The sequence below is a fragment of the Apodemus sylvaticus genome, chromosome 8 (assembly GCF_947179515.1).
Source record: "Apodemus sylvaticus chromosome 8, mApoSyl1.1, whole genome shotgun sequence".
NCBI classification, from domain to species: Eukaryota; Metazoa; Chordata; class Mammalia; order Rodentia; family Muridae; genus Apodemus; species Apodemus sylvaticus.
The window spans coordinates 93,257,534-93,284,173 of NC_067479.1; the positions used below are offsets into that span (position 1 = coordinate 93,257,534).

Consider the following 26,640-nt stretch of genomic DNA (forward strand, 5'->3'; position numbering starts at 1 on the left):
GTGCTGAGGCTCTCAGGCTTGCATTCCTTCTCCAGGATGTGCCCCAAGACAGATGCTAAGATGCTTGCTTAGAAACCAACAGCGCCCTCGGTGATGCCAGCTGTCCCACTGCTGCCAGTACATCCATATCCCTTCTGGATGGTTCTAAAGGGGCTGAGCAGTGTGTTCGCCACACCCTCAGCAGAAGTGTGTCACAGAGAACGCCCTCTGGCGGGTCCCTACCCCTATCATTTGGATCTTGTACCGTGCTCTTCCCCAGAGTCTACAGTAGGAGATGAATCTGACTTCATTATTTTCTTTAGAGCCAGGGGGAAAAGCCCAGTACCCCCAACAACCAACCACCCATGCTCCTCTCCCTGGGAGAATTAAATAAAAAGCATGTGAGTCCACACTGGAGGAAGTAATTACGGGCTCGGCCAGTCTATGCTGTTGTCATGAGTACCATGTCCCTTGCTTCAGATTCAAGTTAATTAAGTTCCTTCTTCCACTACCACCTCCTCCCCAGGGCTCACGGCCAAGACGATGGAGCTTTGAGCAAGGGGCACAGCCTGGGCAACAGTTGCCCTGTCTGTGGGGCGGGCATGATAGAGGCACAGTTACCCCAGAGGGGTGCACAGGGAGGGTTGGTGGATACAACCTAAGCTCCAGGCCTGGCTCTCCACTCTTCTCAGAGAAAAACTCTTTAGTTTTCTTTCATTTACATACTTACTGACAGAAACTAAGGGGGACATAATCCACAGCCCCCCAAATTGTTGAGGGGAGAGGTTAGGAATCCCCAGTATTATAAATTCTCTACAGAGCAGCTGGGGCTAAGCCTCCAGGACTATTTACTCCAAAGGAGTTCCCTGCAAACAATGGGATCCTTAATTTCTCCTCAGCAAAATGGGGTGTTTCCTTGCCAGACTAAAAACTGCTTCCACTGAATGATTCCCTCCACTAGAGGAGAGTTACCTGACAGGACGGTCACATCCCTGGCATGGTCTCACTGAGACCAGCCTGGGTATGAGTCACCTATGAGTACTAAGAGATCAGACACCCAGGGGGTCCACTTAGGCTCTTGGAACCCTGGTCTCCTGATTCCCTCTGCTTGGCCCAGGGTGGAATGTGAAAACCATCTAAGTCCTAGGAATGACTGTTCACTCCTTCCATTCAGCTTGCAGGAAAGGTGAGGATGCTGGGTATCCTAAGGTTTCTGAGAGCCGCCTCCACAGAGCAGTGGTCCCCAGACCTTTAGAGACAGTGGATCTGCAGAGTCTGGAGGTCTTGGTCCCTGTACACAGCTCACAAAGACCCTTCCTGCTACCTCCTCATCACACCAACCTTCTTCAGGGCAGAGGCAAACAGCATCTCATGCCTTAAAGTAAGATGCAGATTCTGCTACAATCTGATCCAGATACCTGGGTGCGTGATTGGTACTGAGGCTCTTGGCGCTCGCGCGTGAAAGGGACTCTGAGTCCTGAGTCAGAACAAAGGATGGGAATGTGTAATGAAGGCCGTGCTTTCCAGCTGCCTTGACCTTCTCAAAGATGGGCGTTGGGGTGGGGGAAGGATGAGGGAGGGACTTGGTCATAGATACTGCAGTCCTGCCACCGGCCTGGTGTGGACAGAGGGCTCACTACTCACCCACAGTTCTCACGGCAGTGGGAAAGGTAAAAGAACCATTCCAGGAAAACTTAGCATCATCCATCATCTCTGGATGTGCCAGGCTGGGCTCTGCCCCAGGCCTCATTCGCAAGCACTGGAGGCCAAGGTCACCTACAGCTACCAGAGGACACAAACCAATAAAAACTGAACCAACAAATTTGTAGTTGAGTTAGATTTGGGACCAGGACTGTCAAAGCAGTCTCAGGGGTACAAGTGCCGGGTGGGTTGTGATGCCTCTGGTTTAAGCAAGAACAGGCACCAAGACTGCAAGGCTGCAGGCTATCTAGGAAGAAGACTATCTCATCCCTAACCAAGGATCAAGAAGATGTGTCAAGTTTAACAAATAATAATAATTGTAATAGAAATTCTAGAAATACAAAATAATAGAGACTTCTAAAAGTGGGAATGAGCTAGTGGGATTATACCAAGCAGAAGAAAAGTAAGATTATTCAACCTCCACCCAAAGCTGAGAACTGTGAACAGTGCTGGGGAAAGAAGAGGCTGGAAACCCTTCCACAGCAGGAAACAGAGGTCTTCCCATCAAGCAGCTGCCTGTCTGTGCCTCACTGGACTCACCTCAGACTTTCACCCAATGCTGTGTCCTGCCCTGGCCTTTAAGGACAGAGAAGGGCAAAGCCAACTCCTAGTTACAGAAGTCTCATTTTGACGCCCAGATTCCCAAGTCTTGATCCCCCAGGGAAATGGGAACATAGGACATGAAGCCAGACCCCGATGGATGTTCTCAGAGACCCAAGCACCAAGGACACTGGAGTCACACCACTTTTTTCATATAAAGTCCAATGGTACCAAATAGCCACAGGATAATTCCTTAAAGGAACCGGGCAATCCTTCAGAGCAACCACACCCTCCTGTTTGCAAGTTCTCAACAAGCAGCTGGTAGCTTGACAGCCAGCCACTGGGTTCCAAAAGTCCAAGTCCAGCTAGTCAGCGTTCTTCCCAAAGCTAGTGCCAACAGCCCGGCCCCAGACACTGTGTACAGCTCAAGCCCACATCTGTAAAGATCTGCATTTACTCTAGAGTCTAGGCATCATGGCATAATTACCTTATTTTAATTAGCTGTTGTTAATTCCTGTTATTACTGTTACCCTTAATTTATTTGACTGCTAAAATGAGGGCATTGGGGAGCTGAAGGAGGCAGCTCGCTCTCTCCTAGCAAACTATTACATCATGGTTTATCTTTTTAAAGCCAGTCTTTTAAAAACATACAGTACAAACCACTCTAAAAATCTCTAACTGTAGTGAACTTATAAGCTGGTAATAACCATGAAGAAAGGTGCCCCAAGATCTTTTTTTCTAAACGCTATTTTTTTTTAAAACACCATAAAATCAAATGTGACCTATCTGTAGAATATTTTAAAGAATAATTTGTAAGAGCAGTAGTGTTTCAAAATCATCCAGATCCCTGTCGTTCTACTGTCTCAAGGCTGGGATATACAGTGAAGACTAAACATCACTTGCCATTACTGAGCCTTTACTCTTTAAGCCCATGACATACGTGACTTCATTTAATCCTAATAACAGTGCCAATGAATGGATTTTTAATTTTTTTTCCTCTCAGGAAAATAATCCACAACAAAGGTATAGACCTTGATTAAGTTCGTGCAGCCTATGAGAAGCCAAGCAATACTTGAATCCAGATGTGTATGTTTCTAGAACCTTGTGCTAAGTGCCATGTTGACTATCTCCACTTGTAGAAAAGAATGGCTTGGTCACAGAGATGTTGTAAAGGTTGTGTGACTAGAGGATGGGCGTTTTAAATGCTACCTGGCTCTTGGCGAATGTCCGACAAACAGCAGCATGTGGTCAGAAGCATCACTGCTACCATCTTTTGTGCTAGGGAAAATGAGAACAGCAAAGGGGCCTCAGAGAGCTTGGGAGATCAAGGAAGAGTCCAAGCATCGCCAAACTAACTAGATGCCAAGATCAACAGTGGTGATCTGAGTAATGTCCTAAAGGCAAAGGAGATGAGAGAGGCTGGCAGTGCCTCACAGAGCGCCTAGCAGGGACTCAGACCCTGAACTCGCTCAGGCATTGGGCTGAGAAGACTATGAGATCAGAAGCCTGTTACAAGGACGAGAGATTGGGATGGCAGAAAGAAGAGAGGACCAAGGAGAAGAGAGGAGGAAAAAGAGAAGCCAGCAAGGGACTGAACAAGTGAGTTCCAGGGACTCAAGCACACAGGCCTGACACACGGCCCAAGTATGTCCTGAAAGCAGGGCTAGACCATGAGTAAGAATTATAGGTGGGGCAGGGCCTCCTGGCCTGCATCTCTGCCGTGTTACTTCCTATATGCTCCTCGCCGGGATCCATGAAATACCATCTTGTTAGCAAGGCCTCCTTTGACTTCAGACCAGAGCAGGCCCTCAAGTCACATGCTAACCTTGCTCATGGCAGCAGAGAGGCACCACATGCACTAGTCTAATCATTTGAGAAACTTGTGATTCCTGCTCTAGACTGTAATGCCCTGCAGGTGATGGAGCTCTGTCTTAAACTGTCCTTACAAGGCATAATTCCCTAAGTCAGAGGAACTGGTTGAAGAAAAATTCTTGTGGAATGATAAATGAACGAATGAGCCATCAAGTGAAGACTGCCTTCTCTTGCTCTTGCCAAGGACCAACCATGGTCTAATGCAACGACGTTCCCTCTAGAGATGCCCTCCACCTCCTCCCTATAAATGAAACGGAAAAATGGAGAAAGAATGTGCTATTGATGTATTTTGACATCCTGGACTAAAAGCTGTTACACAAGAAGGAATGTACTAATAGCCATCATCTCTCACATTGATACTGCACCTTTAGAGGGCTGGATCCAAGGACTTCTGTAATGAACAGGCTGTGCTTCTCTCCCTGCCCCAGCCACACCCCTCCTCCTCCTGCTGCAGCCAGCCAAACGGGGTCTGAGAAAGAGGACAAACAGCACAGTGCCACAACCAACAACCCATCACCACCATACACAGAGAGCACACATGGAGACGGCTTTCCCTTCCCCTTCCTATGTCCTGAGGAAAAACTCCTCAGATAGAGTTTTGATAGCCATGAACTGCTTCTGCTTCCTGGAGTCATAGTAGCAAGTTAGGGAACCTTTCCCATGAAAGAGGGGTTACCAGCATGACATTTTAACTAAAGAAAAGAACTGATCGATTTAGTTTCTAGACAACCATGAAGTTTCATTTGATATGACACATCTTTGGGTCCACATGCATGAACACATACATGCATATAAAGTGCATACACACACACACACTCACACTCACAGTTCATCTGTGGAGCACAACAAAGGGATTACATTTCTCTTAAGAGGCTCAGCTAATGAACACCGCCCGCCCCCCCAGTAGCCAGAAGTCACAGCTGAGGACAGGGTAGACCTGGTGTGAACCTGTCTTTTCTCTTATGATATTATTGATCTCAGCCTATAAAGTTCATTTATTCTCCACAAATATTTACAGACAGTGACTATTCTCAAAGTTAAAGCCAATAGAGCAGCAACCTGTTCAAGCCAAAGACCCTGTTCTGGAGAGCTGGCATCCTTGAGATGAGCCCAGGATAAAACAGTGCCTTTGGACATGGAGAGTGGGTATATATGACTGACTCAAAGAGAGTAAGAGTTGAAATGGTGGCTGCTGCCACTTGTTGGTTTCCTACAACTTCCAGACGCTGAGCTATATCTTACCTTCATGATCTCATTTATATTCACGACGATTCAATAAGATAGAGGTCATTTCAAGGTGAAGAAAATAGAGAACTAAGAAACTGTGCTGGGCCACATCCCACCCACCAGGCAGAGCCAGGACTTGAAGCCATTTCTAGCTTCCAGCCTCACGAAGTTCATGTGCCCATTGTCCCAGTGTTGGTAGAGGTCTCACAGGGACATCGCTTCTGAGATGCCCGTGTCCCTCCTCCTGAACCACTCAGAAGACAGCTCTCTTTCCCCACCTCTAGCCTGAGCTATGAATACAGCACACTTGTTGAATCTAGACTAGATTTTTTTTTTAATTTGGCAGTTTAAAGCAATTAATGTCATTTAGTCAAGCGTGTTATTAAGTCCACATTCAAGGAAGGATGGTTCGGGAGAAATGAATATACCAGGTTATATAAATACCAATTTACTCACTGTCTAAAATACCACAAAATTTCATCATATGTCAAATATTTTAGTCCCTTTATTCTTGCCTTTTACATTCAGAGATGACTCCATTCTCACACACAGCTCAAAGAACAAGGCTACGGTACAAGGAATCCTGGGGGAGAATGTTAGCAGAAATGGAGAATTTTTTTTTTCACTGAAATTGAGTATCACTCCTGCTTTCCTTCCTACTGGAGCTGTTTTAATCCTCTCTTGGCCGTTCGGCTGAGTCCTCCCTGTTGATTCCGCTGTCAGCCTACAAAGCTGGGTAGAGCCAGCGGCAACTCCATGCTTCCCTGGCCTCCTGCAGATGCCAGGTGTGGACAGGGGTGAGGCAGACGATGCTGGTAGAAAGAGGGGTGCTTGTATCATATGAAGTGAAGAAAGGACCCCTACCTGCTGAAGAGCGGACTGGGAAACAAATGAGGTCTGATCCCCTGCCCTCTGGAGCTGAAACTCTGCACGGAAGGACGGTAAAGCTCTATCCAGCTTTTATCTTGTAGATCCAAGGTAAAGGCTTCAATTTCAGAACTAGAACCCAGGCACCTGCCCTCTCTGATACGGAGGTTTCACTGGGCAGCATCATGCCAAAACAAGCAAAAGGAGGGGAAACCCTTATCTGAGTGGCAAGAATTCTCAGGAATGGATAGGTAATAAGGTTAACTGAAACCAATGGGACCATAGATATCGAATAGCCATCCAAGAGACCTTACCACAGCTACCTCCAAGATCTTGGCCTGGTTTTCTCACATGCAACATGAAGATGGAACACAAATCTGGAGCTCCTCGTAAGGCTTACTGAAAGGATCGTTTCCACACTTAAAATCACTTGTCAAGAGGCCTTGTCCTGGCACACTGAGAAAAACAGGGCATAGTTCCTGACTTCAGAAAAACAGCTGATGCTGAAGATATGTAAACAACTGCTCAGTGGTTAGAGTAAAAACCCCAATGGCTGATGCATTAAGGAGGCAGCAGCCAGTCCAACACAGCTACCACATCACTGTGTAGAGAATATAAGAAAGTAAATATACACTCAAGACTGCTTTCCCAGTCTGAACTCCCCAAAGTCCACTCTTCCAGTCTTCCTCCTTGTTTATTTTTATATTAAAAAAATAAATCTTGGCTGAATAATATATAATATTGCAGAACCCAGAGCATCTTGCTCATTTTCCAGAGTTGATTAATCTTTCATTTTATGGTCATGAATACTGAGAACTCCACATCACACGAATACATAGTCTAAAAGCAACAGAAGTATGTTTAGGGCCATTTTAAAAATTTTGCCCAATTCCAAACCAAAAATTCATAGAACTATTTTTTTTCTATTAGGAATTCATCCACAACACAAACAGCTATTTTTAAAAATCAGAGACTTTAACACAATACAATTCAAAGAAATAGAAATACTATGCTGATACTGACATGCTTGGGGATTATGGTCAGAAAACATTAAAGGTCTCATTTTCCCGAATTAAACCGTTAAGCTTCTGTAGGCTCAGAAAACTTTGTATGTACAGAAAAAACACCTCAATTCATGACACAGGATGGTCCCAATAGGAGCCAAAGGTGTTTTACCCAGCATTCACTGGTGCCATGTAGTGCGGTACCCTGTACAGTGCAAAGTACACACTGTGTAATAAACCAGGGGTGTAATGAAGCCAAAGACACAGCACAGGAGAGTCCCAGAAACAACCCATAGCTAATTAAGTATTTGGTTTTGAATTTACTTTTGGTCACACACCTTTTACTATTAGCAGATTTTTCCCAGCCCCCACATTCAGTTATACCGCCTCATGTGAGGTTGCAAGCCATGGTTTAAGAAGCTATTCCAGTGCAGGAATTTGCCCTCAGGATCACATGGCTATCTGAGAACATCCAGAGTGTTATACTGCATATCCCCAGCCCAGGACAAGAAGAGAATTAAAATTTTACTGTGGCTTCTGCTGAATGCATAACACCATCATAAGGTTGAAAACTTAGGAGCTGAACCATGGGGTAGGTCAGGATCCGTCTGCAGAGGCCTCCTCATTCACACAGCCCTGCGTTCAGGAATCAGTATTAGGGCTTACTAACTTTACCAGTTTGTATAAGTCACACGATCACCCTGAACTTATATTCTTCTAGAAAATTATAAGCCTATTTACCTCATATGATTATCAGGATAAAAAAATGACTGTTAACATTGTACCTGTCTGTTTACCCACCATTGTTGTTGCTGTTGTTGTTGTTGTTTGTTGTTGTTGTTGTTCTTATTGAACCAAGCAGTTTTCGTCCCCAAATCAAGCTGAACTAGCCTATTACTTTTAGGTTACACTTAGAGCACTGTCTTGTATACACTGAATCACAGAATCAATTTATTGGGCATAACTAACATTTCAAGATGATCAGAACAGAATAAGGGTAGGAAACTGTAACACATCAGAATAAAATCAAAGTGAAGAGAATTGAACAGAACAGAACAGAACAAAACAAAACAGAACAGAACAGAACAGAAAGCACAACACCAGACCGCAATCAGGTGTGAGTGCTGACATGACCGCACCCAGAAGGCTTGGATCGAGAGTCCAGAGTGAGTCTGGGCTATATCAACACTTGGTCTTAGCCAGAAGGACAAGAAGCGATCTGGGCTATATCGAAAAATCCTATCTCAACAACAATGATGATGATGATGACGACAACGACAACAACGACGACGATGACAATGACGACAACGAGGACAACAACGACCATAATAATGACTATGACAATGACAATGATGATAATTAATAGAAAGTTGCATTCCAGAGAATAAGGATAAGCAATGATTGGGGGAATGAATCTCACCTCTCAGGTTGTGTGAGGAGCAGTGTACTATGCATTACTTATTATGCATGTGGTTTGCTTTAAAAGTTTGAAAGGCAGTACCTTAGGAAAACACACAGTTCTGTACCCATCAGGACTCTGGGAGAGCAATCCTCGCACAAGGATGAGGAGAGACCTTTTACTGAAAGCAGATGACACCTTTCCTACTGGTGCTCACCAAACAATTTTCCGTTAAAGGGCTGGAAACCACAGGTCCCTGCAACCTATTTGGGAAGAAGAAATGCCATCGGTGAGAGGTCAACAAATTTCTCTCCATCTCACAAATTGGAGAGTGGCTACTTCAACGGCACTCAGTGATTTCTAAATAAACTGCTTCAACAATTGGCCATGCACCTGGCTGCCTTCAGACTTGCAAGATGAAATGTCTGGCTTGTTTCAAAGTCTACATTTATTTCTACTGCAGAGGAAGGCTCCATTTGTGCTATCTACTGAAGATGGACAGACCCACACCAGCCTGGAGTTCCTCCCTGGTTCTAGAACAGAGCAGTCATAGCCTCTGGCCCAGCACAGACTTCACACAGAGAGACATGTCAGTCAGCAAACCAAGGTGCACAGGCCAGAAAGGAAGGAGAGGACTTCTCTTTAGGGGAAGCCAGAAGCCTTCCCAGAATCAAAGCATGGTCCAAAGACCACCAAATCTCCAAGGCAGTGCTTTGTGCAGATTCCTGAGCTCTGACCATGTTCCCTGAATCAGAACCTCTTAGTGTACGACCTGGAAACAGTGAATTTTAACAAGATCCCTGTGTGACTTGCTACATACTAACGCCAGATTCTGCAAGATGGAGCTGAGTAGCCAGGTGGGGGGGGGGGGGGGCAAGCACAGCCGTGGGCTGAGTAATGGCAGTCACAGCCAGGGAGATGTGACACAGCCAGATGCATTTGGGGAACATGAACAGGGCACTGTCACTGAAACATTCCAGGTGAAGACCTGAGAGGGACTTGAAGCGTCAGAGGAAGGGATCCTGGCACCCTATCCCAGGCTCTGCCTGTCTCCTGGGGTAGCCAATGAAAGCTTATTGAAGCAGGAAGGAAAAAAACATTTCCAGCCTCTCACCAAGAGCAAATGCATGAATGTGAGCCTCAGAAGAGAGCTACAGATCTGCCCAGATCATGGTAGCCTATCTAAGATAGACTTTGGGTTTCAGGATGGCTTATGAGTATTGAGTAAACATTTGAAAAAAATGTGCAGTTCCTTCCCACCTATGGAAAACTCTCCTGATGACCCAGTGACGCAAAGCACTGTGGCTGTCAGAGATCCACTAGAACAGGCTTTCCAGGTGAAATTCCGGCTTACTTGCGATATAGCTGAGCAGAGGTTGCAAGGGTCTCCTTTTATAAAATGCAAAGCAAGTGGGATTCTAGGAAAGGCCACTAAGGTGCTTGGAAGGTCCCAGCAGGGCCCAGGACTGCCTCTCCATGCCACCCAAGAAACCTACCCATGAGACACAGGGTCCCTCTTTCCCTTTGAAGCCTCAGGACCCTGTAGCCCAGGCAAAAGCTCAGGTTTGTCAGTGAGGACCCAGCTTCTGTTTGACCATCCCTAGTTTCTGGTGAAACTCAAGGTCTGACTCTGACTCCTACATACTCTGGCTAGAAGGGATAGCTACTAACACAGATCACCACTTCCAAGTCTCCTCACTTCCTTCTCAGTGACCAGGCAAGGTTCAGCCGGAAGGTAGAAGGAGGACATCTGATCCTGGTCCCTGTAAGACCCATTGAATGCTCTACGGCAGAGGGATGTGGCTTCACAGAGACGTCCCTTGTCTGAGAGGCACTGATAGATAGCTCCTCCAAAGCCTCTGCACACAATATCTGGTTGGGTCTGATATTGCAGAAAGTAAAGGCCAGGAAGAAATATCTTTTTTTTGGAAAAACTGCCTTCCACCGAATCCATATCATCTAATTCCCACACTCCAGAGATGTGCCTGTCCTCTTTCAGAGAGTGTAATGCGTGCAGTCTTTCAGAGGGTCTGCGCTTACTGGGGGTCCTCAGTGGGGCTGGAAGAACAGATAATTGAACCTGCAGAACACACATGCCATTAAAAATAGTTCAAGGTAGCTCCCGGCTCTTCTTCCCAAGCTCCCCTCCCTGCAGAAAGGTGCTAGAACCAGGTCCTGCCAGTTGGGTGCTGGCCGGGTGACCTGTAAGCCCGGCTCTGTGCGGTCTGCAGGTGTAGGAAGCTGCAGAAATGTATCTCCAGATAGCCCGAAACACACAAATCAGAAATCTACCATCACTCATATAAACAAACGTATAACAGACAGATTAACGGGAACCCCGCCCTAAGAAGTCCAGGTCATGTTCTACACACAAGTTAAAGCCGGAAGGGCCTCTGGGGGACAGGGGGAAAAAAACAGGTGAAGTTTGCTGCCCTGTGAAGGTGAAGGGGAGATGAATTAAAATGCACATTTCTCCCTAATGTCACTGGGAATGTGGCATGTGGGCACTTTATGGAATTAGCTGCAGCAGCTTCCTAATTGCCTCTGCCGAGTCGCCTCCCCCAGGTTGATGGTGGCGGAGGCTGCGGGGGCCATCAGTCTCGCTTGGTGCTCCTCGTGCACCCGCCCAGCACTGCGGTGCTCCTGCCGCAGCTGCCAGGTCCCGCGCTGCAGAGGCACTAGGACCCCTCAGCCAAGCTGCATGCTTCCTTACTGCAGCAAGGGCACTGATGCAGAAGGGCAGGGATGCCCCCCAGAGGTAAGGAAGGGGGTCATCTGGCTAAGACAAGTGAAGACAGTGGTCTCTACTGTCTAGCCACCAGGTGCCTTCTGGAACTCAGAGACTATGGGTGAAGGACCTGCCCACCGGCCTTCAGAGCTCCATACTCTCCCAGATCAGCCCCCAGATTTTGCAGCATCTAAAAGCCCAACGCTGGAGCTCAGAAACTGGGCGCTGGACAATAAATGGGTAAAGGGGCAGAAGCCCTTCATCCTCTGCCAGTGCCCAGCAGCCGCAGCAGCAGCAGCAGCAGCGCTCTACGCATCACTAGCTTGCAAGGACAAGAAAGAGGCTGGGCAAGTCATTCCTCCCTTTGTTTATCTGAACACTGATACAAGCCATGAAAAAAATGCTGAGTCCCATTGCAAAGGCAGGTCTATGCCAGGTGCCAAAAGAGAACCCTCTCCAGGTCAGAAAGAGCAAGCCTGCCCCAGTGAAGCAAACTCCCACTCACTGTTCCCCAGCTCTAAAGACTCTGGAGATAAGGGGGCTTCTGAGTATCACACATCCCCAGACCTGCCAGGGCATGGAAGAATTTGCCAGACTCATTCCACACAAAACGAAACTGACCCTGGGGTTCAAAGGGCCATGGCCTTCAGGGTGACTGACGACTGTTCAGGAAGAAGAAGGAGGAGGAAGAAGAAGAAGAAGAAGAGGAAGGGGAGGAAGAAGAGACGGCTTCACTGAGAGAAAAGGAAAACAAGCAAATGAACAACAAAAACCAAAACCAGACACAAACACAGCAAACATCCAGGAAAGAGGGACACATAAAGGGGCCATAATGTTAGTAAGCCATTAAACCAAGGAACAAAAACTGACTAGACACTTCCCAGGTGTCCAACTCCATGTGACCTCTATTGTGTGACTCTGTACTTAAGCCTAGCATCACCTCGTTGCAGAAACGGAACCTGTGTCATCAATGAGAAGGTAAGACGGGTTCTACACTACCATCCAACAGCACCGTGGATACACTAGGGGAAAGTTTAGCAAATTTAATCGACTTCTCAGGTGTGTGTGGGGGGGGGGGGTGGCTGACCCTCACAAGAAGACAGAAGACATAGCATCAGGAAGGGCTACGGAAAGGCAGAGGTCTGAGCACGTTCTCTCCTTCCCTTTCCTTCTCCTTTCAACTCCTTGTTATACAAGTGAATAACAAGACTTCTAAGAAACAAGACAGTGGGTACAGCTGAAAAGAAGCTGTGATCTTTATGATCCAAGTGTATACAAAGCCCAAACAAGGAACCGATGGCTGGCTGGCCCTAGGAAATGCCCCCAAGCCTCCCTGTGGCCCCACCCCATTCTACAAGCAAGGTCCAAAGCCTAGGCGCTGAGCCCAGCTGTTGCACACAGAGTTTTCCATCTCAGTTTGTGTATCTTTAACAGAAATGATATCAGACCTCAAGGATACTTGTGTTTAAATAGATAAGACATGCAGTTCAAACTACAGATGGGCTGCCGATCTCATCATTAGCGCTGCCTCCTAAGAATCCCTGGTAGAGTTCAACGCAGAGCAGCTTGGTGACAGTCTGCAAACAATGCCCCCAAAGCCTCACGATCAACTGCCTTCTCAGCAGCCCGAGCTTGGTGTGTGGAAGCAGGCCTCCGGAATAGTAATGCTGATGGAAACAGCATTCCAACAGGCCACCATTTGTGAACGCCCTTCCTCCTAGGAAATCCTTACTTCTAAGCATCCTGCATGCATCTTCTTACTTAGACCTCTCCTTCCTCTTAGACTTAGTACCCTAGAAGCTAAGTACCTCTAAATCTATGTGCTAGGTAGGAACAGTGAGGTCCAGCAACTGACTTACGGAGACTCCGAAGCAGTACCATCTAGCCCCCAGCCTGAATGGCTGGTTCAGACTCTCAGCTCTATACAGATGCCTGTTCCTGAAATCAACCCCTTCTCTTAAATGCAGATTTTTAAGGCAGTCCCCTGATTTCTTTCTAAGTCCCTATATCTCCTATCAGTCTTAGAGCATTTATTTTCAGAAAGAGAAAAAATGCAAAGCACGTTCCTTAAGTAGAAAATCCAGCTACGGTTCTGGAACTGCTGCGCTGGGTAATACTTATTCTCAGTCGTTTCCTGACGATCACTGAGCTGCGAAGTCTGTAGAGAGGATTACATCTTCTTTCAGAGTGACCAGCCCTCTTCTCATACTGCGATGCTTAAGCTTGGAAACAGAACTGGGGGGGACGACAATTAGCTACCAAAGTTCCTTCAAAGAAAGAAAAGAGTGGCTATCAAACACACCTACATACAAACCCAAGGTCCTGGATTCGTTGCCTCTTAATGGTTGGGCTGGGCTATTCTGTCTGAATCGGTGTGTGAATTCTGTGTAAAACAGAAGGACAAGTGTCCCCACTAGGACAAACCAGGCCAAAGCTAAGAAAGGATATTCAAACTTCAGCACCGCTGCCCCAGAAGCCAAATGAGTGGCACTTACTTCTGGGGCATCAACGGATCAAACTGATGTCCACTGAGCTGTCTGCATGTCCACTAATCATGAAAAGTCATGGTAGGGGGAGGGCAGAGCTGTGTGCTAGGACTCATGGCTGAAAACTACCTACGTCCAAGAGATTTACAACCTCCCACATCTCTTGTTCTTCAGATATTTTTGGGCCTCTGCTTCAACAAAATATAATGGGAAAGGCACTGTCGATGGCACGGGCTTGAGAAGGAAAACACTTGTCCTACATATTCAACGTGTGCCTTGTTTAGAGAACAGCCAGGTAATGTCACAGCAAGAACGAACTTTAACTCCACAGCTCCCTACATTTACCATGCAAGGGACAGGACAGAAGTGGGAGAGTTTGGGCAAGAAAACAGAAATATCACTTCCCAAGAATGTACACTGAGTCTCTTTGTCACCAGGCCTCTGTCCATTAATGTGCATGACACGTTGCCTTGATATAACTAACCACCGCAGTCAAAGGGACAATAATTTCAAGCCTGTCTCTTTCTTCACTATTAACGAAACAGGACATGAGTATGATAGAATAGCCAAAGATTAAGGCTTTCTTGGGCCACTTGATCTTCACACCTGCTAAGAGTCACGCAATCCCATCATCCTCACAGCCTAATGTCACAAACATTGGCATTATGTGTGTTACTTTGTAAGTGAGGGGAGGGGTGAGTCTGAGAGCACAAGGAGGGAAGAAGCAGGCACTGGATTCTGTAGAGCTGGAGCAGCTGTAAGACACCTGACACCAGAGCCAGGAATCGAACTCCAGACCCCCGCAAGCACACTTAGCCACTGAGCCATAACGTCCACCCCTTTGTGTGTTGCTTTATGATACACAGATCAAGACCTAAGCTGAGCAGATCACCCCTAAAACAGGTATAAAAGCAAACATTCAAAAAAATCCTCCTCAGTTGTCCCTAGCTCACCATTTCAGAAATCTAGAACCAGATATGAGATGCCTGGTCCCCTCCTGAGAGCCGAAAATTAGGAGCTGTCAGAAAAACTAAGAAGCAGCCCATGTGTGTGGTGGCACACCCATAATTCCAGCACTCAGGATGTTGAGGAAAGAGACACTCCAGGCCAGCCTGCGCTGTTGTGAGGCCATGTCTCAAGAAACCATAAGCTATCTTAAAAAGGAAGAGTGGGAGGGGACAGAAGGGAAGGTGGTGATAGGGGAGGAAAATTAAGACAGAAATTCAAAGTTATGCTGCGACCATCGGTGGGTCCAGCTTTGGATCTAGATTTAGGGGTTCAATAAGCCACTTATTTAGTCCCTTCATTTCCATTGAAACATGAGCCCAAAGTCTTAGGAAAATAAGTCACACAGGCTGAACCAACTTAGGAAGTTGAGCAGAGATAAACGGCTGGTCTGAGCCCTCAGTGAAACAGAAAGGGAAAACGCCCTGGGTTTTGAGGAAGAGTCCAGCCTTCAGGGTCACAGCTGAGACTGAAACTAGATTGGCGGCTTTACAATGTTGCTCTTTCTTCTAGACTAAGATGATGCTAGAGCCCCACCAACCACCATCTCAGCAGTCAGCTCTGCCGCTGTCCCCTGGCAACCGCTCTCATCTGGTGCTGCAGCACAACCGCTCTCCAGAGTTAAGGCAGCTCGACCTCATCATGGGGCCCAACCACCAATAAAATTGCCAGAAGAGCAGTTCTAGCACCCGTGCTGAAGACTGGGGCTCTGAGGGAGTAGGGACAGCAAGAGCATCATCATTCCAGTCCACAAGCTCTACCTGCCCTCTGAGGCCCCACAGAGTTGACTCCAGCTATGGTCAGGTGGAATGGGCAATATAGGTGGATGTAACAATGCAAGGAGAGGCAGAGACCTAGGGATCAAAAGATCCTGTGCCCAAGCTGTTTTACCTCCTGAAACCTCAGGCCCCACCTGTGAGGCCGATAATGCAGGTCACCTCTGTGTGGAAGACTCCAAATGGGCTTCAGAGAAGTGTTCAGCTCACGCCAAACACTCAAAGAAAACAAAGGAGCACATTCTTTTCCTCTGCAGCCCCACTGGGCATGCTCTTGGATACCTGAGCTGATTATGACCTTGGCGGATTTCGGGAAGTCCAGGGGCCAGTCAGACTCGAGTCCGTGACAGTCACGAAAACAAATGGTTCTTGAGCACTTTCGGCCAACTGACCCAAATGAAGGAGGAGATTTGCTTTCATTGCTGACTTCTGCCGCTGCTTACCAGGGCTTTGTGCATAAGCAGTTTTAAAAGGTTCTCCGTTACTATAGGAAACCCCACCTCCAAGACTCCAAGGCACTGGTAACCAGGGAGAGGTGACAAGTTGTGCTCATTCAACCTCTTTAAGGACACAGAGCAGGACTGCAGATGCTCAAGGCCAAAGCACAGCAGCAGGGCTGCCAAGCAAGCTCTGGAGAGGACAGGGACAGCAGGAAGAGCCAAGGAACACCAGGTGCCCTTGCTTCCTGCGGGGGGTGACAGATGGCTAGCCCCACACACTGCTTCACCTCTCTATACCCCTCCCCACCTCCTGTTGGTCTCCAACACCATTCTCCAAGAAGTCCCCGGGAAAAAGTCTGAAATTTCTAAAGGCCAGCAGGAAACAGCGTCCTAGCAGGAAGTCTCCTGCTGTTGCCCACGTTGGCATGTTGTCTAAGGGGACACTAGAGTTAAGAGTTGTGTCCACTGTGGCTGTGGCACGCATGCTGTAGCAATGGCTAGATGCATTGGGTTTTCCTATGACTTATGAGTCTGTCTGTCTGTCTGTCTGTCTACCTATCTATCTATGGAGAAGCAGCAGCCACTTCTTCAGCCTGACCCACCCACTGCCCAGGAAGCAAGGCAGACCATGGCTGACAGGGTCCAGTGGACACCTCCTGCCTAGGAAGAAGGGAGCCAGATTACATATATATGACATTCACCCAGACAGGAATTCTCCACCCCTCTGGTCTGTGGTACTGGTTCCTTGTCAGCTACCAAGTGGACTGCCTTCCTCTGAGGGCCTCAGTTACCACCCCATGCACCTATTCACTCCCGAATCCACAGGTATTTAGGGATCCAGGCCCCAGAGTGCTCAGCCAAAGATGCCCTAAAGAGCTTTGTTTGCATGATGCAATCCAAAAGCCCATCAAAAGTCATTGTAGGGAGCTTCTGATGTGCCAGGTATTGTGACATATATATATATAGGTATATATATATACATACACATATATACATATATATACACATATATATACATATATATATACATATATATATATATATACACATACATATATATTAGGTACTTTGCATATTTTATTCCACCGACCGTATTGGCCTCCTTTCTAATTTAAAGGTACCATTTCTGAAATGTTATACCACAAGGTGACCCAGATAGGAAATGGAGAGAAGAACCTAAAATCTAAGTTCTTGTGACTCCGAGACTGTCCTCTCAGCCTGGTTTTAATGATTTCTAAAGTAATTTCCAGATGTTTCTTCATGTCATACTCCATGCTAGAGAAATCCAGGTATTAGTAACTTTCTGTCCCAAAGAGCAACTCGGGTTTTCAAAAGATCACATAAAGTATGTGGCCAGATGTGCAGACTCTCGAGAAGCTCAGCTCAGCTCCTTAGAGAGGCTGCTTAACTTCTGCAAGCCTCAGCTAGTGATCTTTGAAATGGGCAGAAGAGTAATCCCTGCCCTATTCGCTTAATGAGAGATCTGTTTTTGATGTTTTTGAGACAGGGGATTGACTGGCATCAAACCCATAATCCTCTTGCCTCTGCCGCCCCAGTGCTGGGATTTCAGGTTTGTGCTACAGTATCCTACTTGTTGGAAGAATTTAATGGAATAACCCTGAAGTGATTATTGCAGGACCTGAGATAGAGACTGCAGAGCTAATGCTCCCTGCCTTTACTATTAGGTTAAGCAACGTGCCCAGGCTCCTCAGGAAACGACAGAGAAGAGAAGCAGACAAAACTCCTAGGCCAGTGACCTTTCTTTTAAGAGCACATCTCTAAGGGATGAGTATCTCTGCAATTCTTCCAAGCTCGTCATCTGAACAAGGATGGGCAAAGGAAACCTCATAACAAAATGAGGCCAAGGGTGAGATGCCTGGGAGAAAAACCAGCAAGTTGAAATGAAGACATTTCGCCCCACAGAAGGCTTAGCCAGGGAGCAGTAGACCCCAGACTTAGTCTAGTGCTTTAACACACTGATTTCTGCATTTTGTGACTAACCAGCACACAGCTGTCCCTGTTCTTAGCAGTGCCTCACATGCCAGCTGCATACACCATCCTATGTACTAGCCGAATCCATGCCTGATGAACTGCAGTCACTCTGATCTATAGAAGCATCCTGGTTTGCTGTTTGGTGAGCCTCCCTAGCAAACCAAAATGAGGCAGGTCCCCTCCATGGGCCGCAGCATCAGTCATACTCTGTATGAGTAGCATCCACCTTGCTGGCAGAGATGCAGACACAGGCAAGTTTGATGATGGTAATGACAGGTGAGGTCCCCTATATTGACAGGCAGTGGCTCCCCCTAAAATGCATGACCAGCGGTCTGTGATATGAACTCACAGCCTTTATGGCTCTGCCTAGCTTACTAGGCTGGATTCTTTACCTATATAACAGCCCTTTTAACCTCGGGAGGATTAACCATCTTCTAATACCAGGTGTCAAGATTAATGTCCCAAAGTGTGCAAAGGGAAAGTCATGGTCATCCATTCCTTGTCGAGAGAGAATGCTTTCCTTTCCGATACATCCTTGAAACACTTAATTTGGCCTCTGAGTTGTTTGTTTCCATAACCCTGATCTGGGGTAAGCGAGAAGCTGGCTAACATATGCATTTATTACAAATCACAGAATGCAACGCCCCACTTAAATGGCCCAGTACTTCCACAGGTGCTGCTCAAAGCAAACAAAAACTTCTCACGTTTTAGAAACACTGTTTCCCCCCCCCCCCAAGGTTTATTTGTATGATAATTTTCTGCGGTTTGGCATGTAGACATCCCACAGTGCATCAGCTACTCAGCTACCCAAGGCACCAAGGGTGACTCTAAGCACGGGCCTCTGTTTTGCAAGGACACAGTGAGTCTACTTCAGACAGTCAGCTGACTGCTATACACTGAGGGATGATCCTGAGGAATGATCTTCTTCCTCACCGCCTGTCTCCTTTCCTTGAAGGAAAAGGTACATTCTGTTTAATGGACTGAGGAGAACGGAAGGGTCATCAGGGTCACAAGAGCCAGGTTTCAGAAACCTCTCTCTGTGGATGACGCGTAGGCCATGAACTCTTCATGTGAAAATGGCACTAAAAGAAAGTGAAGTCTCGTATGCTAATTCATAGACTGACACTTTATGGTGTCTACTTATTTCCTTCCATGGTCTCAGACACAACAAAAGCCCTAAGTCAAATTACAGCATCTCAAGCAACTTACACCTACTAACACTCTATGCTTCAAAGACCCTGGAAGTCTCCACCTCGTGGGAGGAGGGGGCATTTTCTCTGGTGCTGCTGTTCCAGGAGTGGGGGAATCCTCAGACCTTGTGTGTGAGGAGGATAAAGAAAAGGCCCGTGTGTTGGCTTCGATGATGGCAAATCTGGATTAATGACAACCCCGAGACAAAGGATCCTGCTCATGTGAGATGCGCGCTCATTTTAGCCAGCTCAGCACACTTAGTCATTTATTGGCTGCCTATGTGGGAGCACCATGTACCAGTAGAGATCAATCAAAAACAGAGTCTGAAGTCCCAAATTTGCACTCCCATGGATATGAGCTGCACACTGACGGAGTGAAACTGGAGTAAAGGCCGTAAGAACACAGGAATAATGGCTTCTTATGTTTTCATGGGTCCCACCGCACAGCGATAATCTTCACCAAACACTAATTGTGCTTGCCCATGCCTGAGAGGGTCCATAACTGGCAGACGATTTGATCTTCATGTGTCTGCCCACAACCAAACTGGTAGTATAATACCCACAGCCATGTATTAATTAATACTAGAAAGAGATCACCCTATTAACAAATCAAAACTCACACTACTGCCAGGGAAACCTGAAGTTTGCCTCCAATGTGAATTTCATTCATATTTCCAGCCCCTTGATTTTAATAAGCATATGCAAATCTCTTTTGAGTAGCACAGGCTGCAGCAGTTCCTAGGAAAAGAAAGCAAGCAGGGTACCTCTGCCAGAGAAGAAATCTCAGGAAAAGGGGCAGAAAAGAGAGAGAGAGAGAGAGAGAGAGAGAGAGAGAGAGAGAAGGACAATAAACCAAAGGTTTGTACAAGAGCTTATCAAGGGACTGTGTGGGCATTGAGAGTTCAGACACCTATCAAACGTGCATCCTGGTGACAGGACTAATGAGACTAATAATTAACCAAAAAAGATTGGAACTGTCACTTCAGAAATGTCAAGACTTTAAAAGATAATATAAAAGAAGAAAGTCTACTCATCTGAAGTGGTGTTAAGAACGCGCCTCAGCAACACAGGCAAAATGTGTATCCTTGGGGATGGCAGATAATTGTCTTTATTCTAAAAGAGCAGAGCCTCCTTTGTGATCTATAGGGCAATGCTTCTTCAGGAGAGCACAGTACGGACCGCCACCACCACCACCACCACCACCCCCTTCGCAATTCACAAATGTTCTTTGTTAATTATTAAAAAGTCCATTGATTTCTGCATTGATGAAAAGTCATAATTGTAAAAATGGCTAAAGGGATCGGCCTTTTACTTTGCTGACTCTGTCCTGTGGAGAGAGACATCTAGTTTATATATTAAAGCCATCTCAATAAATAGTTGATAGCACAAAAGCTTGCTTGTGCATTTCAAGAATCAAATGGCCTGGTGAGTGTTACAGGAGGGGTCCAGGTAGCTGTGGACTCTTGGTTGATGTTAATAGCAGGAGCACATATTACCTGTGCTTACCATCTCAATTCTGGAAAATGTCATTAGAATCCAATATTCCCAGGGACATTCATGCCCTGGATGCAGGTCTAAACAGAACGAAAAAACTCAGCTTTGGAGGAAATTCCCCCTGAGGAGGAGGGGATGAAAATCATGCGGAGTTTAATGACTTTTTATTGCAAATGTAAAAGGTGTGGTTACTGTCTTTGTGTTTAACAGCCAGGTCCTCAGACCCATTAAAACACTTCTCGATGAATCCCAGAATAGAGAGGTGACCAAACCAAACTACTACTCCCTCCTGGAAATAACCCAGACAAAGCACATTCTTTGGGGAAAATGAAGCAAGATTGGGCAGCTGAAAGCTGGCATGAATATGTCAAATAGGAAGTTAATTAAAAGCTGAAGAGAATGAGAAGCCCTGCAGTATCTGCCAGTGAAGGAGGCAGCTGACAGGTACACAGGGGCACACCAGCACTTGCCTTCAGAGGGCCTCTAACAAACCCCAAAACTGCTCAGGATTCACTCCCAGGTTCTACTCTACAGCCCGGACACACAACTTTAAAAACTACCTGGCTCCCTGTGCTTTATAAGATCCAAAATGCCTGCTGCAAATGAAATGAGTCAATTGCTATTCCCATGTTCAACTAAGGGGAATAGAAGAAACCAATTGGGTAAGCCTGCATAGACAGCTTACCAGAGGATCCTGAGCTATGTCAGGAACCACAGCACCAAACACAGGAACAGGGAGGGCACTGGTCCTGTAAGGCAGTGAACCACAGTGGTACCCATGAGTGTTTACTTTAGACTCAAGTCCCATTACCTATCAAAGCTTGTTGCCAAAATGGCACATCTCCCAGTCTCCAAATACCTCAGAGTAGATGGCCAATTCTTATTTCATTTATATTCACAGTAATTACTTTGGAAAGTTTAGGCCTGAGATCAAAAATGAAAAGAAGAGAAAGGGGAGAAGGAAGGAAGGAAGGAAGGAAGGAAGGAAGGAAGGAAGGAAGGAAGGAAGGAAGAAGGGAAGACTTCCATTCTAAAAACAAACATGCTACTTTGATTCTTCATACTATGAAGTCCCGGTCAGAAAACTACATAAACACATAAAATTATATCCTAGCACATGGTATATTTTTTCTTCACTGAGAATCAAATGAAAATGCCCGCACCTTACAAATGAAATTACAGCCTATTATGCAACCCAGTATTGTCACCCATGAGTTCCCTTAACACAGTGTTAATGCATTTTTCAATTGAATTTTTTAACTCGTTTTCAAACCACCTCAATTGTTAAGATACAGAGATGCGATGAAGAGATGTGTGGTGTTTTGATTTAAGGAAATAAGTGGCCAGAAACTTGGAAATAAGCAGGAGGGTGCTGCTACCCTTACTTTTCCAAGTGCTGCTTCATCTCCAACACTCAGAGAACCTCCAGTCTCTTCTCATTACTGCTGAACTCTCTGAACCAATGTTCTTTGCCATTTTTAAAGAATGCAGTCACATTCGGGAGATCAGTATGGCTCAGAGGTTTCTTAAAAGTGTTTCCTAAATCATCTTATCCACCCATCTGGTCACTCATGAAAGTATCTGCCAAGCAACCCAAAGCCGTGGGTATTTCACAACCCCTGTTGTGAAAGATGACAAACCCCAGTACTAGAGCAGATACCCACCCTGGAGCCTAACTGAAAGCACCAATTCACCTTCCCCTCAAATTAGTAACAAAACGCCAGACAGCAGCAAGGAAGGGCAACAAAGCATTAAACAGCTGGAAATAATTACACAATTGCCAAGCTGCAAGCTCAACAAGGGCAGAGAAGGCTGGTGAAGCCTGGATCAGGAACTGTGCCGATGAGAAGTATCTTAGCCACTGCCAATTTGCTATTATACAATAACTAATAATAGGGCTGATGAGATTTGTCCAGCACGCATGTGTACACAAACTTCCAAGAGATGACAAACATATTTCGTGTGCTTCCCAGAAAATGTGAGCTAGATACTATCTAAGTACAACCAATACCAAAAGGAGGGTTCTTTAGGAACTGTTACCACTACAACGTGCAGATAAGAAATATTTCTTTAAAGTTATACAATATGCTCACACTCAGAGCGTCTCAGAATTCAAAGCATAGGCAAAATACACAGGCTGTGTCACAGTCCAGAGCTTGTCACATGAGACATCTGACAAGCAGGCAAAAAGCCAGAGTACAGGCAGGCTGGACCAAATTAAAAGAATACCAGGGAGAAAGGCCATTCCTATCAACATGGAGGGTTGCAGGTATGGAAATGGCTGTCTTCCATTAAGGCAGGTCAATACATCAAGTTTTCTCAACTGACTGAATTTCAGAGAACTTCTTCCCAATCTAAAGGTGAACAGTCTTCCCCGTGGCTTCAAAGTTCCATGCCTGGCATTTCTTTTTCCAGCACACCTTGCCATCCTATTATTGGATGATGCTTTATGATAACATTTGAATTTCGTGTGGCAAACAGTGTCGTATAAAATGCCCCGAAATGCTACTCTGAAATGCAATACCATAAATAAAATATGGACTTGGTTACCAGGCAGCATGCGCTACACATATGGTGCATTGGCCCAAAAAACACATTTTAAAATGCTTCAAAGTTAACTTAACAATTGAAGCTCTTTATACTCATTCTCGGAGAATTGTCCCCTGCAGACCAATCTTATTTTCTATTGTCAGGAGAATATCTGGATTAATCTGGTTTGTTTACTAACTTGAAATTCTTTTCACCCGTTCTGATCTTCAACCCCACTCAATCCACCCACCAGCTCATTCTTTATATTAAAGGGGAGAAAGGGGGGGACCATATATCTCAAGATGTAATTTTAAGCATGGTGTTGCCTATTTGAATTAAAATTGATGCAGCTCCTGATAACAGCCTAATAATCAATTCTCCATTCTCATTGCTTTACAGAAATATATGGACGCAGACCAATTTCTTTAAGTTTGTGGACCACTCTCCTAGCTTATTACCCGGCAGTGCAGCTGAGTGGAAAGATAACCACATCCATTCGCCTTATCTGTAATGATGTAATGCACCCCAGCCCTGGGTCTAGATGATTGGGGAATAATGGGATTGTAGGACTGCAGGGATGACAAACAATGCTGCTGGTATCTCGCCAATACACGGAACCCTGTGACTCCCGTGCAAGGTGGAGGCTCAGAAAACAGACACCGCAGATTCTGCCCCTTGGAAGAAGTTAGCATCTTTTAGCCAGGGAAGCATCTGCTCTCGCACCAAGACGGCAATACCAACAACTGCGAGAAGAGCCATGCAAACACAGTTTCCCCAGCTCCAGCCAGGACAGTGCGAGTGAGTATCCTGCTTTTCTTTGTGTTTGGAATCAAGTGTCATCTAAAAATAACCGGTTGGTAGGGAGAAGTCACTGCACAGTACAATGCCAAGAACCGGAGATCAGAGACTACTCTGATAACTGATGCAGCTCTGGGCTCACGTTTGTTTGGAAAAACTAAATCTGCCTCCATTTTCTGTGCTAGAAAAATCATCGCTGTCTGTCACCACAGAAACCTTACCTTTTGCAGAAGCTGGGAACCCGAGTACTTGGCAGCAATGGATTTTATCTCCCCACCAAAAGCGGAGGCCCACAGCTTCACTCTATGGGGAGAAAAGAGCAGAGGGAAGAAATGTAATACCAGTGTCACCGTCACACACGCGCACACACCGGGCTGTGGCTGAAAGAGCAGGGCGACAGAACATTAAAGGGAAAAGGAAATAAAGACAGAAAAAGCTCTCTTTTACAAACTACCAGCACCAAGGTGCAGAGCGCAGCGTGGGATGGGATGGGGGTCACAAGAGTTCAGAAGGTGTAAAGTCTCCCTGGCTCTCTAAGAAGACCACGGGTTTTCATAGAAACAATTGCCTGGTTACTTAAACACCTAAAATGAGCATCACCTGACAAATACTACTCTGAAGAAATCCACCCATCCCCCAGCTTCCCGGAAAAGTAGGATGGCAAGATAGCAGAAAAGGGGACTATTAAACAGCCCGTGGAAGTTGCAGTCGGTAAACAGGCTCTAAACTTGGCGCTGCCACTTGAGGTGAACCTCTCCAGGTCTTACTCCCCAGCCCCAGGGAAAGGGCGAGAAGGTCCCACCCTAGTCTCCCGCTGCTGGGTGCTGATGCTGAGAGGCAGGTGCAAGAGGCGAGGCCCGCACCCGCCGCGGGTCCCTACCCAGCCGCACCTGCAGGTGCCCAAACTTGGGCACCCCGGGTCTCTCTTGGGCGCTAGCGGCCCCTCCCCGGGAGTCCCAGCACCAGGCACTTACACGGAGAGCGGGATCTGCTGCTCTGAGCGCACCACGTCCCCCAGCGCGGCGTAGAGAAGCGCGATGGCTAGGAGCGCCGAGGCCCCCCGGGACGCGCAGCACAGCGAGCCTGGCCCGGCCATCCTGGCGGCAGCGGCGGCGGCGGCGACTGGAGCGGCCGCGGAGAGCTGCGCCGGGCGGGCGGTGGGCGAGCGCGCTGGGCTGCCTGCTCTGCCGCGCGCCGCCCCTCCTGCCTCTCGCGCGCCGGGCTCACTTGGGGAGCAGTGGGGGGGAAAAAAGGGAGCAGAGTGGGGGGGGAGGGGAGGGCGGAGAGGAGGCGGGAGGGAGCACTGGGGAGGAGGCAGGCGCGGGAGGAGGGAGCGAGACGCGCCTCTTGCCGCGGCAGCTGCCCGGCCCCGCCTCGGCGGCCCCGGGGAGTCCGGCGAGCCGCGGCGGGAGGGCGGGAGGCGCCTCGCGGGCGGAGACTCGCAAACTCCAGTGTCCTTGGCCGCCACGGCTCGCGCCTCGCCCGGCCCGGCCCACTGCGGCCCCTGAGTTCTTTACAACTCTGCAGTCCGCCGCCACGGGCGCGACTCTCGGGTGGCCCCGGGCGGTCCCCAGGCCCTGGCGATAGGAGGGGAGTGGAGGTAGGGGGCTCGGGAGCGTGGCGGAAGGCCGCGATGCTCCACACTTTGCCAGTGGTTGATCTGGTCAGGAGCCCCGGGGACTGATCGGGGACCTTGGGATGGGGGTCTGCGGAGCCTAGAGGTGGCGCGACCCCCTCCTGATTCCCCTCATGGTTCTTTGGGAAGAGGCAGAAGTCTCGAAGAAGCCAGCGGGCGGCGGCGGCAATGGACCGGCTCGTGTAGCCGCCGCGGAGCGGGCTGGGGATGGGACAAGGGGGTCGGGGTCTAGGGAGTACACGGCGGCGTGGCCGCCCATCGCTGCTCTACGGCCGCGGCGACTGGTGGAAAGCACGGAGGGTGGCGCTGCAGTCGCGGCGCGGGCACCGGGCAGCCGCGCAGCCACCGCTGGCGCTCGGGACCATGGACCAGGGTGCTTCCGAGCCTACTGAAGCTCGGGGGTCCTCACTGCTATGCGGTGCACCCAGGGACCCGGATACCGGGGCGGAAAGGGAAACAAAAGCAGCGGGGAGTCCAACCTGGCGACACCCTTCATTCTATGGGGGTATGTGGGGGATCACATTGCTCCCAGCCCGAGGTTCCGCACACCAGCCCCTGCACCAGAGGAGGCAGCTGAGCGCAGGCAAGATTTCTGAATACCCACAGGGGAAGCCCCAGGATGTCTCTTTCGCCGAGGCCCCCACCCTTAGAAAAATCTTGTCCCCATCCTCATACAAGCTCTAGGGTGTGACGAGGAACTTTGTGGAGCCCTCACGCGGGCTGGCGGTAAAGACCCGAGTGAGGCTGAGTCATCCTCGCCTGGCTGGCGGAGCAAACTCCGGGCGACCTGGGGCAGCTGCGCGCTCCAGACCTCACCTACTCTCCTAAAGCTCCCCGCATCCTCGGTTTTCCTTATGTGCATGTATTTCCGCCTCTGGAATTTATAGGTTTTTTCCCCCTGGTACTCTGCACCCTAGTTCTCTGCACTCAATTGCAGAGAATTGAGTAAGGCTAGGCTCTGGCTTCCACTGGGTAGT

General features: G+C 47.6%; 1 protein-coding gene across 1 annotated transcript in view; it reads right to left on the reverse strand.

Annotated features, from left to right (window-relative positions):
• The window catches only part of Cacna2d3 (calcium voltage-gated channel auxiliary subunit alpha2delta 3), an 827,632-nt gene extending 802,509 nt beyond the window's left edge, over positions 1-25,123 (reverse strand). Inside the window, exons 1-2 of the mRNA XM_052190624.1 lie at positions 25,002-25,123; positions 24,249-24,330 (exon numbers count right to left, since the gene is read on the reverse strand). Coding sequence (XP_052046584.1) covers positions 24,249-24,330; positions 25,002-25,123 — 204 coding nt within the window. The remainder of the gene's footprint in view (positions 1-24,248; positions 24,331-25,001) is intronic.
• Between the last annotated feature and the right edge of the window lie 1,517 nt (positions 25,124-26,640).